At 43.0% G+C, this 17,573-nt stretch overlaps 1 protein-coding gene across 7 annotated transcripts in view; it reads left to right on the top strand.

Moving 5' to 3' along the window:
* The window catches only part of SPAG16 (sperm associated antigen 16), a 393,156-nt gene that overhangs the window by 245,139 nt on the left and 130,444 nt on the right, over positions 1 to 17,573 (top strand). For all 7 annotated transcript variants that reach the window (XM_068686339.1, XM_068686338.1, XM_068686337.1 and 4 more), the window contains one exon: positions 7,541 to 7,667. In XM_068686339.1, coding sequence (XP_068542440.1) covers positions 7,541 to 7,667 — 127 coding nt within the window. The remainder of the gene's footprint in view (positions 1 to 7,540; positions 7,668 to 17,573) is intronic.

The following is a 17,573-nucleotide window of genomic DNA, read 5'->3' as shown; positions in this document are numbered from 1 at the left end:
AAATAACACAAATTATACTTCTTACACAACACTTCACTTGCTCAAAGAAATGGAAATGGAAGATGTTAAGAGACTAAATCTTCATCATACTAGTGAGCGGTTTCATTATTCATATTTCAAGCCAATAACAGAGGAGACAGATTATTAGCATACACCATTAGTTTTTCACACTTTTTGGTGAAAGCCGAAGTCGAATATTATTATTCCTGTGATTCATACTTTTCACTCATGTGAAACATGCAAAGCTATTGTCAATCATATTTACTATTCTCAGTGCTTACCAAAACAGACCCTGCTTCTGAGCAGTATTTGAATCGCTCAAATGACATAATGTAATTGTTTGTATTTATTTCTTGTCTTTTTTTTTTGCCAAATAGTTCCAACCAAAGACGGTACCTGTGGAGGCCTTGTGTTTGTACAACCCAAACAACCATTGCCACTCCATGCAGAAACATGCTCAATAATCAATGGCAGACAACAAGGGTTCCTATTATGTCTCGGGATAGCACCAGGCAGTGAGGTCTGCATTCAACACCATAGCAACCAGTGTGCCCTTAAAACTTGGCATTTTTGCTTTTTTGTTTGGTTTTGTCTGAGAGTATTTTTTTTGTGGTTTTAGTAAACTGAGCAGTATCTCACTGGTAGTGGAGTTTCCACACGCTGAATAAGTGCACCAGCTCCGCTAACACAGTTGGTAGAGCTCTTCCAGAAAGTCCTCACGGTGTTATAATGGGCTCCTCTTCCAGTAATGCACGCTCTCTTACATAAGTTATGCGGAACTGAGACAAATAAGCATTTTAATCCCAAAGGTAAGGCACAAAGTTTTGCAACCTCTTTCTGCTGCATTTAGAGAACAGTATTTCAGGGGCTGTGATTGTTTGGCTCTTACCCAGTCTCGCTGCAGAATGGAAATCTGACCGGAGAGTTGCTTTCTGACGGTTAATTATAAATTTATTAGGGGAGCTTTGACCAAATGTCCCTCACTATTAGACCTTGCTGAATCTGAAGTTCAGGCTATTAGACTTCATTTAACGTAATGCATTGCCCTCTTTTTCTCTTCTGTGTGTGCTTTTGTATTTTTTGTGTTTTCAGGTATGTTCAATTTTCCCGTTCTGGGTATTGTTTGCCAAAGAGGCTCTTTCAACTTACAGAAATAGGACAAAGTAATTTTTAGAACAGCAAAATATGTAAGGAGGCAAGGTCCCTGGAGATGAAATAAATTTCCAGCGCAACACAACACAACAAAATAGCTCTCCTGTTCTGTTTGGATGTTGCTGTTGACGGAGTAGCTTGTTAACAGCACACAAAAGCATCAATGCCAGCAGGGCTGTGCCCTACTGGTGTAGCACCATGGAGTCAGAGAAGCCCGAAGGGGTCTGCTGAGTGGGGAAGGGGCGCAGACGAGCTTTGGTGGACGCTACAATGCACCTGATTCCCCTGCTTTAGGTAGATTTCAATGCTTAGGTGATGCTTACAGGATCTAATCCTAAGGTCCTTCAAGTAGGCAGGGCTGGGGAGTGCTTGATGGGCTCAGCCTTCCTAAAATGAGATCCAAATTTAAGGGCCTGCCATGCTGAGGTGTTGCCCTCAGAGCTGTGTTGGAAGGCAGGGCTTGCAGCACCCACTAGGCAAATCTAGCCGGGACTGTGGGCGTATCTGGAGGCATGGACACATCCTTTGTGCACATGGGGGGCTGCCCCACATGTGTGGGTCTCCCCTGTACGAGCAGGAATGTGCACCAGGTTGGTCATGGCGTGAGCTGAAGCAGTGCTGCTGGTGGTTGTGTTGAGCCTTAGTGAGCTGGCGCTGGAGGAAGGCTGCCACGCTCGGTTCAGCTCCCGTGAAAAACAAGGGGAGAAGAACTTGGCCAAATTTCGGAGGAGAAATCTGCACTCTGAGAAATAAGATGCTGCAGCCTTTCAAAACTTGCCAAGCAAGACAAAAATATAGCTATTAATGACTTCTGCCTTTTTAATTAAACGGTTTGATCCATTTCAGAGCTCGTGTGTTTTAAGGATAGACAGGTAACAGGTGAAGTTTTGCCGTCTCTCAAGGAAATCTAGGAAAAGGAACACCATTTTACTGCAGACTTGTAAACTTGCAGAGTCAGATGAGCAATGTTTGTTTGTATACCTAAAATATTAGAAAACCATTTATATCATGTTTGGGGCTCGTTGTTCTGTGGCTAAGCCTCCCTAGCCCCTGAGCCTTTGCTTCGCTTTTGGCAGGAGAAGAAGGAAAGAGGAAGGAAGAGAATTGCACCCTTAAACTTATCAGCTCAGTCCATACCGCTGCAGGGCTCGGTCTCCTTTTACACGCTCAATTTACCGTGCACCAGACCAGAAGTGTGAGCTGTCAGGCTTCCGTGGTGATAAACCTGGATCCGGCCCTGCTCCCACCGGCATGGGCAGCAAACCTTGTGCTGCTTTCAGGAGGAACAGGACTTACACCCCTGCTCGGGGGCTTCGGCCAGCCCTCCTGGCCCCAAGGTGAACACCCTCTGATGTGAGCAGTGCCATGAGGTGTTAGCACTTCGCCCTGCTTCCTCTCGCTGCCTACTTAAAAGGTGTCACAATTAAAATTATCTGAGCGCGCTAGCGTAGAGCGATTTCGCGTGATTTAGTAAGTCGGGAAGAGCTCCGCAAAGTGATCCTTGCCAGGGAGCTGCTGACTTACAGCTTCCTTCAGGCCGGGGGATCGCTCATTGTTTTGCAGAGCTCTCAGACTCCGAAGATTAAAATGGGCCATGAGTGCTGGCTATTAAGATAAATTACACACAGAAAGATTAAATTTATATTTTCCTTCCAAATATTTATAAACATTCAAGGAGAGCTGTGTACCTCTTCACAGAAGCAGTAGTCGCATGTACTTCAGCCCTTGGTTTTCAAAGTGTCAAACAAATGTTATCTTGAAAGCGGGCACAAATGAATATTCAGAATGTGAAGAGACCTTCATTTTATTGAAGATGAGTAGTAATTGAGCCAAGTGGCGCATATTGACAGCATCTCGCTGGCATATATCTTTTCAGAGACAAATATACTTTACGGAGAAAGTGTCCCCACACGTCAGTGTCTTTTAAAATGCGTTATATTTAGTGAAATAATGGGTCAAGAAAAAAATCGTTGTCATAAGTGATGGTAGGTACTTTTTACTGAAATACTGGTAGTTTTACATTCTTGACATGAGTAATTGGATGTGTCATATGTGAAGCTACCTAGAAATAAAATAGGGGTCATAAAATGTAAAGACATGATAGGACGCATTTATAACAGCATAAAACAAACTGGCATTTTAATGTCTTAAGCCAGCCCCTTTGCTATGCTTGTCCATTGATCTTGGCTAGAAAAGTTCTGTGCCTCATTTAAACACGTTTTGGAGATAAAGCTGTATAATGGGGAAGCGATGGGATTTGTTTTTGTTAAAAGTATCTCCTTGTAACTGCTGCAATCTTATCACTATAACACGGTCAGAAGCTGGTCTTGTGTGACCTTACAAAACTTCCCCAGAAGCGCTGCGTCCGCGTTCGTAGCAAGTGCCTTTCCAGTGTAATTTACCTTGACATTTTGCTTGATAGGGATTGCAGGTCACATAGTAGGGTGTTATTCAATAGGCATGAAAAAGGGTTTGGTTTAGTGCTCACTGGAAAGGAAGGTGCAGCTTGAGAGCGTTTGTGCATTTAATGCCCTCCTTGGAAGCATGTTAGAAGGTGGATGGTAGAGGCCCTGATATGAAAGTACATGCTTGAATCTCATTAATTCCAATTGATTATATGGGTGCTTTTAATTGCTATGCCTGAAATGTGGTTTAATATGGTACAGAAATAAAATGAGTAACTCTGTCTAGTCAGTGGAACAGCATCACCCCCCGTTTTTCCAATTAGAGCTCAACACAGAAACCCTAGCCTTTAAAAAAGCATCAAGGAGGTAGTGTGTGTCCTGTTTCCATAGGACTGCAGGTAATCATGTGTGTTTCTTTTTTAAAAACCCATTTAAATAGCAAAAGAATTGGCCACGTACAATCTCACTTGTCTCTCTGGTTCACTGTGTGCCTTTGGAAAGGAGCATTAAGCTGATGCGGAGCACCGTAGGTTCTCCAGCGCTTCGCACACGGATAGCCTTAGCAATAAATATGTACCAGGCAGCCATAAAATGTTCCCATCAGGGAGTACCAGCTGCTTCTTACCGAGTTTTAACTCTGTCAGGGCGGATGTGCAAGTACCCAGCGTAAGAAATCTCCCCACTGCCTGTGTTTGTTTTTCAGTTGTCGTACAGACAACGAAATCCCAACCCAGGGCATTATTTGGCTGCTATTGCATGTTAGCGTAGGGATGGCAGCCTGTTAGTACTCGGTGAAGTCTTATCTAAGTGGAAACATCTCGTATCTTGTTTTCAGTGGTTTTACTGAAAGCCCTTTTGAATTTGAATGAGCCATTCTGGATTGTGATTCTCAAAAGCAAAGTCTCTCAAAGAATCGAGCAAGTGCATTTTTTTCCATCATTGTTGAGCTGGTGATATCGAGAAGGGTGTGATTAATTTAAGTGCCAACATTCATGGGGTAGGTATATGCTAATAGCAACCTGTCTGTGTTTGTCTGAACCTGCTAGGAAAAACTGGAGAGGGTGGAATAAAGGTGCTGATTCACTGAAGGACATCATTACCTTACTAGTTGTAAGGGAAGGAAAATGGACTTTGCAGAGAAAAAGAACACTGAGGATAATGAGTCATGAGTCAAGATGTGCTAACTGGTGGTTTACGTTGAGAAATCAGTAATAACGCAGGTAATGGATGAGGGCTGGAGTCGGTATCTGAGACCAGTTCAGAACATGACGTGCAAAATCCTGAGCCACAGAGCTGTATTTGTACCAGGACGTCATTTATTAAGGACCCGTCTCTGCATTTAAGCACCAAGAGAACTACAGATGCCTAACCTACTACTCACAGATGATACTCTCTCTCTTCCCAACTGAAATTATCAGACAGTGAAGCTTATATCCATGAGACAGTGTGTTCATAAATAGAAAAAAAAAAAGCATTAGGTAATGAATATTGCTACAGATTTATTCTAAAGTAGATAAACTTGAGCCATTGGATAGAAATAAGAGTTCCTATGAGAAGCAGGGTGATGATCTACCCTTTAGATCAGTTGTGTTTTTGTTTTTTTTTGTGGAAAAAGAACATCTAAATAAAATGTTCCCCTTTCCGACTAAAAGATAGCTTGTGTACAAGACAGTCTTGCTGAAATTATATCTCAGCTGGAAGGGAAGATGAGTTTATTTTATGTAGCAGTTGGAGATTCTTAGAAATATCAGTCAGTCAGCTGCCGGAGTGGTAAATTAAATCGCGAGAGGCAGAGCTCGCTCGTCAGCACACCGGGCGCTGGAAGCGGCACGGGGAGAGACAACTGCAGGGCCGAGTGTTTGTGTTCTTGATGGAAAAATGCAAATCATTTCCTTCCCTTCTGCTCCTGTCATGGTCCATCACTTGAGTCCATTTTCACCTTGCTAAGGGATTCGGGATGGGCCTTCCTGCTTTGGCACCTAATTAATCTCTCACAAGCCTTATCTTGCAGCCGGCCTGCCTGGGATGGCCCCTATCCTACAGCAGTGGCTCAGGAACAAAATTCCCTCCTTTTCCTTTACTTTCCTTCCTTTCTTTCCTTCTCAAGCTCCCTCAAGCAGTTGAAAGCATGATTCTTCCCCCTGCCTTTGAAAGGGACATGTTCACATCCCGGTGTTACCAGCAAATAGCGGGACACTGTCACACCACTCTGGTAGGTCACATTGTCCTACCAGAACTGCCAGGTGCCACAAAAATGCACAGCAGGATTGTCAGAAAAATGGTTGGGCACTCAAAAAGCCCTTACAGTGTAATAGGCAGGCAGAAAATCATGGGTCACTTTTGCAAAATGGCAAACCTACCCACAAATAAACCGACGTGATCTGAGATGGAAAAAGCACATTCTCTAGTGTGAAACTTTGCCATGAAACTGTGAAACAAAAAGTTATTGTATTGAAGTTAGCTTTAGTGTCATGGATCAAGTGATCATGAATATCAGATATAGTGTGCACTGAGCTTTAACAGCCGTGATACTTTATCAATAATTTAAAATGAGTCCTTGTGATAAAATAACACATGTAGTCTATATAATGGATAATACTGAATAGTATAATGTATTATCTATAATAGAAAAACATAGATTGTGTAAAATGATACATGTAGAATCTAATATTCCTTTCAAATACATTTCCTGGATAATATTTCTACTGAGAAGCAACTTATCTCCCTCCTGCTATCTCTTCTGTGGGGACAGGCATGGCGTTCAGCTCAGCACAGCGTGTACATTTTAGTCTGTGAGAGGGAAAGGCAGTAAAATAGGGCTGAGAACTCACTTGGTTAGCTCAGCGATCTGGGAGAGTGCCCATCAAAACCCTTTAGCTCTACTGGCCTGTATCTGATCTGCAGTGCTGTTGATACAAAACCTGCAAGAGCTCTGAGAGTCTTCTGGCAATGAACAGGCAGGAGGGAAAAAAAAAAATCACATCTTTAATTCCCTCTGCTGACAGCTTCCTTAATAAATATTGTAAGAAATTCTCGGTTAAGAGCCACCCAGTAATCTAATTTGCAAGCCCCAATGATATATTCAGCAGCCAGCTCAGGGGAGGTGCATTTCTACTGACAGCATCACATGAGCAGGGAATAAAATTTGGAGCTGTCACCGAAAGCTGTAGTAATTTATGATGGGTTGTTGGTTTTTATTTTTTATGACTATTTTTTTTGTCAGCTCTACAAAGAGGATAGAACTGCTACTGGCTTTACCTTGAATAGATTTTTCCTAAGTATGCACTCCTACTTGTACGTTTTCACAGGTTATAACAATACAAACACCGCAAACTGATGATGTTTTATCTCTAGCTGAAGAAATCATAGGCTGAACCCCATATCAGCATGGGTCACTGTTGTACACAACCATGCTGGGTGGAGAATGCCTGTTGATTTCAGTCCCCTTCCCATCTTGACATGCTCATGTGGACATTACGCCTTTGCCCTTCTGTCTGTCTAAATAATCCCAGATTTGGTTGTTACCTTCTACCTTGCCCCAGCGCATCATCCGTGGGCTCTTCTCCTGCATTCCTGTTAAAGGATCATCCCTCTCTGCTGTACACACAAACAAGACAAAACAGAAGCCAAAAAGCTTTTTGAGATCATCACCGTATAGCCACCTCTAGCTTGTTTTGAAAGAAGTGATTCTCTGTTGTCTGCAATGGGAAAAGCTTCCAGTCTTGTGTTCCAGCCAAATCAGGTTCATACGCTGATCTGAGAACGACCCATAGTGTTGTCTCAAGTTAATTCATTAAAAGGTAGGAAAACAAAACAGAACAAAAAAGCAAATAAAAACCTCTGGGATATTACTTCATGGCTGATCTGCTGGGAGAAGGCAGGATGGTAAACAGGAAAGATGTGTAAAACTCGCTACTGATTAACTTGTTTCTTGCATTGTTATCCTGAATGGCAAGTGCTATATTCCTGTTATTCTTTTGCAGTGAGAGATGCAGATACACTCTGCGTGGTCATAAAGATTCGGTCAATAGCATTGAATTTCTTCCGTTCTCCAACACCGTTCTCACAAGCTCTGCTGACAAGACTTTATCTCTCTGGGATGCCAGAACGGTAAGCGGCCTTTTTCTTGGTCTGTCTCAACCCAAATGATGCCATGGTCGGTAGGAGAAAAATGAAAGCCAGTACAAAATTAAAACAGAAGGTAAGGGTGATGTAGCAATACATTAACTCATTAACACGGCTATTATCTACTGACCAAAATGACACCATTTAGCATTTCCTTGACATCTGAAATGCCAGGGTCCTCACAGCACAACAAATGGACGTGCACCTAGATGGCTGAACACACTTAGGCAGCGGGCTCAGCAGTGGTCTGAAGTGCTGTGCACTGTGCTCTATCAGTTCAGTAGCTAGGACAGCCAAGGGTCAGTTTTGTCTGGCTTCTTTTGTAAGTGCTGGCATGTGCTTTAACTTATGTACGGAGGAAACGGGGAAAGATAGCATAAATATAAGATGCAATAACATGGAAGTCTGAAATATTTATTCTTCATTTAGGAGGAATTCTCCCCAGAACTCTCTCCTGATTTCTCATGAAATATGTATGGTTTTCTCTAGAATATATCACTCTAGGCAGTTTCAAAAACTCTATCTCTTCCCTTATTCTTCTCTACCTTCATTCTTTGGTATAGGTATAAATGGATTTAGTACCTTGCAGAGAGTAATTGTCCCTGGTGCTTTGCAGACCAATATGTAAATCCTATTCAGGTAGAATACAAGTACAAGGCAAAAGGATTTTTTTTTTCTCTCTTTCATCAGAAAATTCAATAATTATTGCTGCTGTTGTGGTATTTCTCATAGATCAACCCTTGAAATTCTCCAGTTGCCTCTTGAGTAGGTAGTGCGGTCACTTTGTGTTTCCCAAATGGTATAGAAGTATGAGATTCTAGCCCAGAGTAGAGAAAGCTGAATTCATGGGAAGGAGTTGAGAGGAAAGAGGCAAAGAGCTAATGCTGTGTATTAATAGACATTGTCATCAGAGCTATACAAACACGGGATGAGAAAAACTGACATGAAAATGACAGCGGAATATTTGAGATGCTCATTAGGCAATTTCTATTTATGGATCATAGGAACAGCCTGAGTAGAAGGTCATTTAATAATAATCTTGGGCATAAAGCACAACAAGTTAAAATGAAACCAGTCAAGACTCATTATTATTAAATGCATTGGTTTGTAAGAATATTTGATATCCAAATATGAATAATTCAAAAAGAGAATACATATTGAAATACAAACAGAAGTGAAAAACTCAGTGGAAAAATGGATTTCTGCTTTGCTTTGTTTTCAATAAATCCTGCATGGAACTTTATTGTGCGAATATTTCAGTAATTTTGTGCTCATAGCAAATTAACAGCATTGTAAGAGTTTCTGTTTGATAAACTTAGGGCAAAAGCCTGCTTGATTTTTCTTCATCAGCACTGTTTTTCAGCGTTGGGTAATATTGCTAAGCTAGAAAAGACCTTTTATGAAAACAAAACATTGCGTGTGGCATTTTATTGTGTGTTTATTCTGTCCAATTGTGTCCCCATCCAGGGGAAAATCTTGCAGATTTCAGATACATGCCCACACTGAAGCATCGCTGTAAGTGGTGGAATCGCTGTGAACATGCTATCACCCTCTAAATGCTGAGTGATAGTAAATGTTCCCTCCAGAAAGATGATGAATGATTTTCTCCCGTTAATTTGGAACAGAATATTTTCTCACCTCTGTGAGATCAATTAGCATTAAGGAGTACATTTAAGGTAATTTTAATGAAACATGAAAATCATACTCCGGTTTGTTTTCTCATAAATTAGATTCGTATTATTAATCACATCTTGCTCTTCAATCATTAACTTCAGTCAGCTCTTTATTATTAAAGATAATGGATGCAGGGAACTGTAAGTCAGAGCCGTGTAAGTTGAATGGACAATGAGCTCTGGATTTGGGGTAGAATGGAACATAAATCTTTGTAATTACTAAGCTGAGGCTATAATGCAGCCTTCAGACTTTGGAAATATGTGACTTTTTTCTTTTTTTTTTCTTCTTTTTTTTTTTTTTTTCCAGATAACATAGGGTGAGCTGTAGTGGTTAAAATGCATTTACAGCCCAATGACTGTAATTTTAAAACAAAGTTACATGTTGCCTATAGGGAAATGACAACGCAGAAGGTACGGTATTTAGATGTTTATGGTTCTTTCCATCCATCCTGGGAGGAAAAACAGAGTTGGTGTTGGATTTGGGTAGGAACCATCCTCATGCTGTGCCAGACTCCTAGTGGATGAGGCTGAGGCTGCTGCTCATTTGTAGGGGTTTCTTGCCAGTAAGGCTGATGGTGCTTGTGCCAAGATAAGCTGTGGATTTCATGTCTCTTTATGCCAGTTTCATAGAAAGACAAGCACATTCTGGCTTTTTACCAGAATATTTTCTTGCTGACACATCACAGCAAGCATCTCGACTCATGAATTGCAAAGCGCATCCGGTGATGAGTGTGAGAGGTGCAAATGAACATGAGACCCCCAGAGCACAGGTTCACCTGCTGGGGTTAATTCTTCGTGTGATAAGCGGTCTGCCACTCATCTGCATCTCCCCCGGTCTGATGAGTCACTTCTTGGGGCTGCGCAGGTTTGCCAGGATAACATTTGAGCCAAGCTGGATCTTTGCTCTTTCCCAGGCAGATAAAATGCCAAATATTTATACACTTAAATAATTAAATGGGGGGGGGGGGGAAGTGCTTTTTCATTCTGCGTGTTTGAAACTTATTGATTTAGTAACTATCTCATCTGCTTTCTGCTTTTTGAAATGTCAGGTGCTACAAGCAGATATTTCGTTTGTTAAGAAGTTGTGCACTGGCTGTTGTTTAGAAGTCAGCACTCGGTAGCAATGCCCTAAGGACTGTGTCCCACCAGGATTTGGGAAGACTTGCAGTGTAGACTTAAGTATTTTATATTTTTCTATTTGATTGCATGAAATAAGAAGCGTGTGAGATAGTGTTTGGCAGTTGTTGTCTATTTTGGTCTTTACTGATGCTCAATTGCTTGTTGTTTAATATTTTAATTGTCCAGGCTGTGTTTCTGACTTTATGATTTCCTTTGCAATGCAGTCTGGTAATTTAAGACAAGCCTTATTTTTCTGCTTTCTTTCTTCAGAAGACTGCTGGCACACAATACAAATGAAATGATCCCATTCCCACCCCACTATCAAACTAATCTCCCTGACATCCAAACAGGAAAGCGTCAAACATGTCAGCTTTTTACTGTCTGGGTCAAAGACGACTTAAATAGGGGTAAGACAGCTCAGCAGTGGCCAAGTGTAAGTTCTAGTTTTGTGCATAAAGTTTTATCCTCAACAGTAATTTGTGGGCTGAACAGCACTATCAAAAGTTAAAAGCTCCGAGGTAGTGTGTTCTTTGATGAATAATGCAGGCACCAATCTCTGAGGAAGAAGGGAAGAACAGGATGAGATTGTGCAAAGTCCTGCCTTAAGAGTGTCAAGTAATTCCTAGTAATGTTACCTGCTCTTGTGGAGCCAGAACCCTCCTCATAGGCGAGAGTGAAATTTCAGCCTGCCCTGAGCAAAGAGGGGAGCAGGAATTCAGGCAGAGCCCCCTCCTGGGCTGGTGCAGGGGTCTCGTGTTGGATTTAAAAAAATAAATAAAAATATTTTCTTACAGCCCTTTTAAAAGTTATTTCCTAATAAATTGAGGCTTCTGTCCTATTGACGCCAGCTTGTCATTTTCTGCTAATGGCTATTGAGTGTGTTAGCCAGGGTTTGGTGGAGTAAAAGCTTCCATGCAGTTAGGTCTCTGCGATACAACAGGGGAACCCAAAATAAGGCTACATCTGGCAGAAGGGGCACTGCTCCCCACAGCTGTCCGGCATCTCTTTCCCAGGGGTCCTCTGCTCTTCCACAGTGTGGCTGGAGGTGGGGATGGAAGGGTGATGGCTGGCACTGCCTGCTCTTGGCTTTCTGTCTGTCGCGTTAAAGGGGTGTAGCTGATTAACCGTTACGGGCCCGGTTGGATTCAGAGTACTGAACCAGTCGGACATTCACCAAAACTGGGGGTCCGTTCGGACATTCACCAAAAACGTAATAACCACCTGGGGGTCCGCTCAGACATTCACCAAAAACGTATTAACCACCTGGGGGTCCGTTCAGACATTCACCAACAATGCATTAACCGTCTGGGGGTCTGGTTAGATTCAGAACACTGAACTATCACGGATAACCACCCTCACCCTAGTTGCATTAATGAGAGCTATCACAATGCAATCAAGTATGGTTTATTGCAGCAACAGATAATCAGGTTCTTTTGGATTGCCGGTGATAGTGACTATCTGCAAAAGCAAGCTAGTATGCATGACATACACAGGTGTTACAGGGGTTCTAGGTGCGGGTTCTAGGTGTGGGTTCTAGGTTTTCCAGGTGTTCTAGGTGTTCCAGGTGCTATAGGTGTTCTAGGTGCGCAGCCTAGAAATAAACACGTTAAAAGGATCAAAGACTCTATAGAGATTTATAAGCAAATATTCAGATCTCACCCAAAGGCGTCCCAATGGGGGGGGAAGAGAGGCTCAGCCCGTCGACTGATCCCAGGAGTCAGGAGGTCCTAAGGATGTTGTATGTCCTTGGGATGGTATCTCCCCTGACGATGGTATCTTCCCTAACATCCCCTCTCTCTTGGGCCAATTTATATTATTTTCTATCTTTTAGGTGGAGCTTGAGTGGCTCTAGTCAAGCATATCTTAGTTATGATTGGTGTAAAGTTTTCCCGTTTCCGTTTAAAGTAATAGGCTCCGAGAAATTCAGGGCGCATGCTCAGTGAGGGGTGGTCGCACCTTGGAGGCGGGTAGCTTTTGGGATGGAGGTGTGTTTTGGTATTATAATGATATTATAATGAGCAAAAAGAACACTAGGGTACAGCATTTGTCAAAACATGACAGGTCTTTGGCTTAGGGTGGCAAAAAGTGCAGCTTTGTGCACAAGAACAATCGAGGCCCCACCTGATTACAGAGCCTAGCCGTGGTGTCTCCACTCCACTCTACGCTCCGTGGTGTTCCTTAGGGCTAGCACACCAAGTTTCCCCAGCGCGATAGCATCTAAGGTTGGGAGCCTAGGGAATGCTCAGATAATGCAGTTATGCCCTACCCTGAAAGCCTCTGCAATGCTGTACCTTTTCCTTAAAAGTGTGAATGTTAGTTTTATTTTCCTAGTTACTTCAGGTATTTACACCACACTGTCATCTACCCCATGGACTTTTAGATCCTGACATGAGCTGTCTTGGAGTTTGAAGTAGTAGCTTAAATCCCCAGTACTTGGGGTGGTGGTATTTGTGGTTTTACAGTCTCGCCAAAGGCATCAGAGGTGAGGCACACAGATCATTTAAGGACAGTGGCTGTTTAATAGGGCTTTTCGCACCGTCTCCTACCTGAGAATAGATACACCAGCTTTTGAGCTCTCTGCTAAGGCTGCCAGCTGTGGTGTGGCATTAAAACAATGCGAGCTAGCTGCTCACATGTTTCTTATGGATGCAGAATAACCACAAGGATGCTGATCTTAAGCTCAGGTGTTGCAGACTTTCCCTTCACGATGCAGCCTGTCCGTCCCCTGCGTGATGCCTGGGGCACAGCACTGCCCTGCTGGTGCAGCTGGATCGCGTCTCATCGCCAGCTCCCCATTGGCCTCTTCCTTCGATAACCTTTATTTGTTCTCCTCATGAAATACAGGCTATCTTTTAGACCTCTGATTTGTCGGTATTTATTTTGTCAGGCTTTAGTTAGCTCTGAATTGGTAGTTCCCTAAAACAACCTATCCCGTCTTTCATTTTCCCAGTGAAATACAAACTGTCTATTAGACTGGTTGTTTTACAACATAGATTTTGGCAGAACATATTTTTTTTTTCCTTTTGTAGGGGTGCTGCCTGTCTGTGGGGGGACCTTAATGCCTGTGTTCATCAGGCATTCACTGGCCAAAATCAGGAACAGTTTCTGAGTGTGTTAAGGATCATGCGTGGAGCAGTCCGGGGAGTTATTTGAAAATCCAGCCTGGTAGTCTTTACGTTTTTTGGCCTAGTGCAGTTGATTTATCCCTGAGTAAACACCTTGGACACAAAATTATCAGTCAGTATATCCTCAGGGTATTGGGTTTGTCAGTTTTATTTGAGCCCTTTTGAACTCCAGAGGAATGAATTCAAGAGCCGAGTGCATATACGGGATGGGTCATTTAAAAAACTGTTGACAGGCAGTATGTGGTTCAAGTCAATCCTCTTCAAAAGTGGGTCAAAATTGAAGTTGTCACTATTGAAGATGAAGAGTTCTTCCGTGAGAAACTCAAATCTCTCAGTGTAGTCAAATTATTTTGCTTTGAATGAGGGGCGCACAAGGATAGGCCCAGTTCCTGGCGTGCAGCGTAACAAATTATGTGTTCCTGATTTTGTTCTGTGTGTTTGTAAATAATGGGTTCATATTTTACAGCTCCCTGTCTTAATATGAAAAGGAGTTTATGAGTCACAGTAAAATATGAAATGAAGAACAAATAGGTATGAATATGGATTATGTTTTCTCCAAAAAGTACTACCAGAGAAAAGTAAAACTGGAAGAGGGTTGTGGGATAGCAGTTTGGATGCCTGCATAGTGACCTAGTGCTTGTTCAAAACCAAAAATATGGCTGAGGAAAAGTGTCTTGATTTCTTTCTATTCCTAAAAAATGATTGGAAAAAAACATGGTATGGTCACCGTCATTTTAAAATATGCTGCATTCTGATTTTCCTCCAAAAATGTTGTCCCTCAGCCTGGAACGGTGACTCTGCCCGTCTGTCTTAGCCTTCCGTTACTGACTTGTCCTTCCTTTTTCTTGCCCAAATCAAACCATCGAATCCAAAGTTTTTCTAGGTGTATAATCAGTTGATCTCATGGGCTTTTTTCCTTGTTAAACTAGGTTTAAATGAGGCTCTAAACATTTTAGATCAGACGAGTTACCTTGTTCTGCAAAGCTCCAGGTGAATTAGCGGCTCTTAAGAGGTTATAATTACTGTTTTATTAAGCTGTTCCTGTTCATTGACATGCCTGCTCCTGTCCGTTGGACGTTCGGGTCCTCTTGCCAGCTGGAAGGCAGCCCCATTTAATGCCTCGTCTTCCTGTGCCTTGTCTCCGTGACGTAGAAAAGCGATGCTCTTGCTTCATTTCAAGGAGATGCCTAGGAGAAGATGAGACAGGTCCGTAAGTTAAAGGCTAATACCCAGCTGCCTCCTAATTCACGTGAAATTTGTAAATGGCTTTATCTTGGCAAGGATGTAGTTATTTGGTTTGATGGAAGTAACGCATTTCCATTGTGATGTTTGCAGACATTTAAGTTGCTGCCGGAGGAGTCCTCTGCAGCCTGAATGCTTTGGTCCTGAATGGCCACGGGTTCCCCAGGGGCTCTGCCTGAGTTTCCTGCTGCTGCTGCTGGTAATGCACTTGCACCCTTCAGGCAATGCTTCTGGCAGTGTAACCCGTTCTGGTTTTAACTCACCGTGTGTCTTAGAGGGAGTCTTGGCTCCCTGCTCCTGTCGTTGCTTTTCCCAAAGGGAAGGGTCCTCTGGCCCTTCTCCAGCAGGTGCCAGTGGTACCTGCCTGTGAAGTCCTGCTCACTGCCAAGCTCACAGACTCGTAGCACCCCGACAGGTCAGTGCAGCTGCCCGGCCCCTCTGCAAGCTTTTGTGCCTCTCACCAAAGCTGCAGGTGGGCTGGAAGGCTCTCTGTCCTTGGAGGATACAGTAGGATGCTCTAGCAGGGTAGTACTGGCTCCTTATGCTTTCCCAGACGGGGTTGCTGCTTGCCTAGGTGTTCTGGAGCAATGCAGCTGCCTGAAACACTCAGTTCTCAGCTGCATCACAGCTCCCTGGGATGCTCCACTCGTGTGCTGTAAACCTGCACAGGCAGGCAGTGAGGAGACGGCGGGGCGGAGGGGGCTGCTCGCCCGCTGCTGCTTGAATCGGATCTCACCGGCTGTAAAATTAGAGTGGATCAATTTTCAGTCGCCGCTGGTTCTCTTAGAATATTAGTAGCAATTAGAGAGCTATAAATAGGTAAATTTAAAATTTGTGAAGTTGTAGCCAGGGGAGAAGTCTGGCTATAGATTTCAGTAAACACTTAACTAGTGGCGTGCGGTACAGGAGCAGGCTCTGCTGGAGCGTGCGGCGCGATGGCATTTGGTGTGTCCCTGATTATTTAGAAATGAAGTGAGAGGAGGAGGCTGCATTCCCGTCTGGGCAGCAAATAGATTGACCTGGATCTGAACTTCTTACCAACCACCTGTGTACATCTCTAATGCGTGCCCATGATATATTGCAGTAAGGAGGAATTTAATTTTTATGTCACCAATGTCACTTTGAAACAAAAGGAGAGTAAAGTTCTTTCAGAGGCTTTGGGAAAGGCCTGGCTGCAGAATAACATTTGCATTGACTTCTTGGTCCTAAAACTCTAATTAAATTATTGATTATGAAGCTGGCTGCTTTCTTAATAGTTCCTAATGTAACAATTAAAGCAAAGTAAGTAATTAAAAATGAAAAGATCAGTCTGCAAGTACAATCTTCAAAAGGTCATTTTCAACCTAATCGCCTTTTGGAAAGAGGCAAGAATAAAACAAATGAGTCATTAGTAAAAAAGCAATTTGGTGTGTGTATGTGTGTAATAATGTTCTTAGCAGATTACCACTGGCCACGCAATACCTAAATTAATTAAAAATAATAGCTAAATTTACTTAGAAGGTATTATATTAACACCCCTGTTCCCAGATCGGGCTCCGTTGTGCTCCTGCTCTGGGCAGCTCGTAACCAAGGCAGACACCAGGAGCTTCAGCCCAAGAGAGCACCACATTGCAGTGCAGCTATTCTGGTGTTATTTAACATCACAAGCAATGTTTTGTGCTACATAGACAGTTTGTTAGCAACTTTTTTGTAAGCAGGAGAGGGAAGGAGAAATGTGCTGAGGTCAGTGAGGTGGCCCCTGGGTGTTTCTAGACGTGAAATGTAGCAGGGAAGGGAGCACAAAGGTGTTTGCCAGAAAATGTTCAAAGCACCGGTTAGCACTGTCGCCTTTGACAGGGCAGAAGTGAGAGGTGACGCTGGAGGATTTAAGAACCAGTAAAGTTTAGAATTTATGAGTGAAAAGCAGTCGGTAGTAAGCAAGGCAGGCAGCCAGGCATTGTTTGCCTGCCCCTGAAGGAAGAGCTACTGCATTTTGTACTGGTGGTGTTCTGTGCCCACGGCTTTTCACGCAGCACTCATGATGTTACACAAAGTAAAATCTCCTTTTGCATTATCTCTGAGATTTAACTATCGTGTCCTGACAAGCCAGGGAAAGAAACAGATTTGAGATGAACGCTCTATTACAAATGCTGCAACCTCTGCCACAGATGTTTTGATGTAAAACACCAAACTTTAAAGCATGGATGCCAAAGCTTGTAAAGCAACTGAGTGCCATATTCAGCACCTCCCGTGCCTGTACAGCATGCGTGTGGCAGTGCACAGGGCCATTCGCTAAACCAGAATTCAAATAAGCAAGTACAGCAAAGAAATAAACGTGTCGGGTGTCTAGGAGCTGTCTAATGTGGTGAGCTTTATAGACATTTGGGGAACTGACCTCCCACGTTACTGTGCACAGCAACGCGCTTCCTCTACACACTTCCTCTAGACAGCAGTTGTGCTGCTCGCTTCACTTAGGTTCTGCTTCAACACGTTTGCTCAGAATCCTGCTCTTGACAAGGCAGTAGGGGGAAAAATTACCATGCCATTCAGATCGTATGAGAAATGGATACATCTGTTAGTCTTTTAAGCTAATGGCGTTGCATCTTAAATGGTCTTTTCTTTCTGCAATTAACTGTGGAGTTTTCTTTCTGCACATAGTAACTGAAGAGAGCAGGTTACAGACGGGAGTTCTTTATGAAAGGTCCTCTTTGGGGATCAGTGTTTCTGCCTGCACACCTACAGTGCTCTGCCAT

This window comes from Anas acuta, chromosome 6 (assembly GCF_963932015.1).
Source record: "Anas acuta chromosome 6, bAnaAcu1.1, whole genome shotgun sequence".
Taxonomy (NCBI): Eukaryota; Metazoa; Chordata; class Aves; order Anseriformes; family Anatidae; genus Anas; species Anas acuta.
This window is presented reverse-complemented; position numbering and strand designations above follow the sequence as displayed.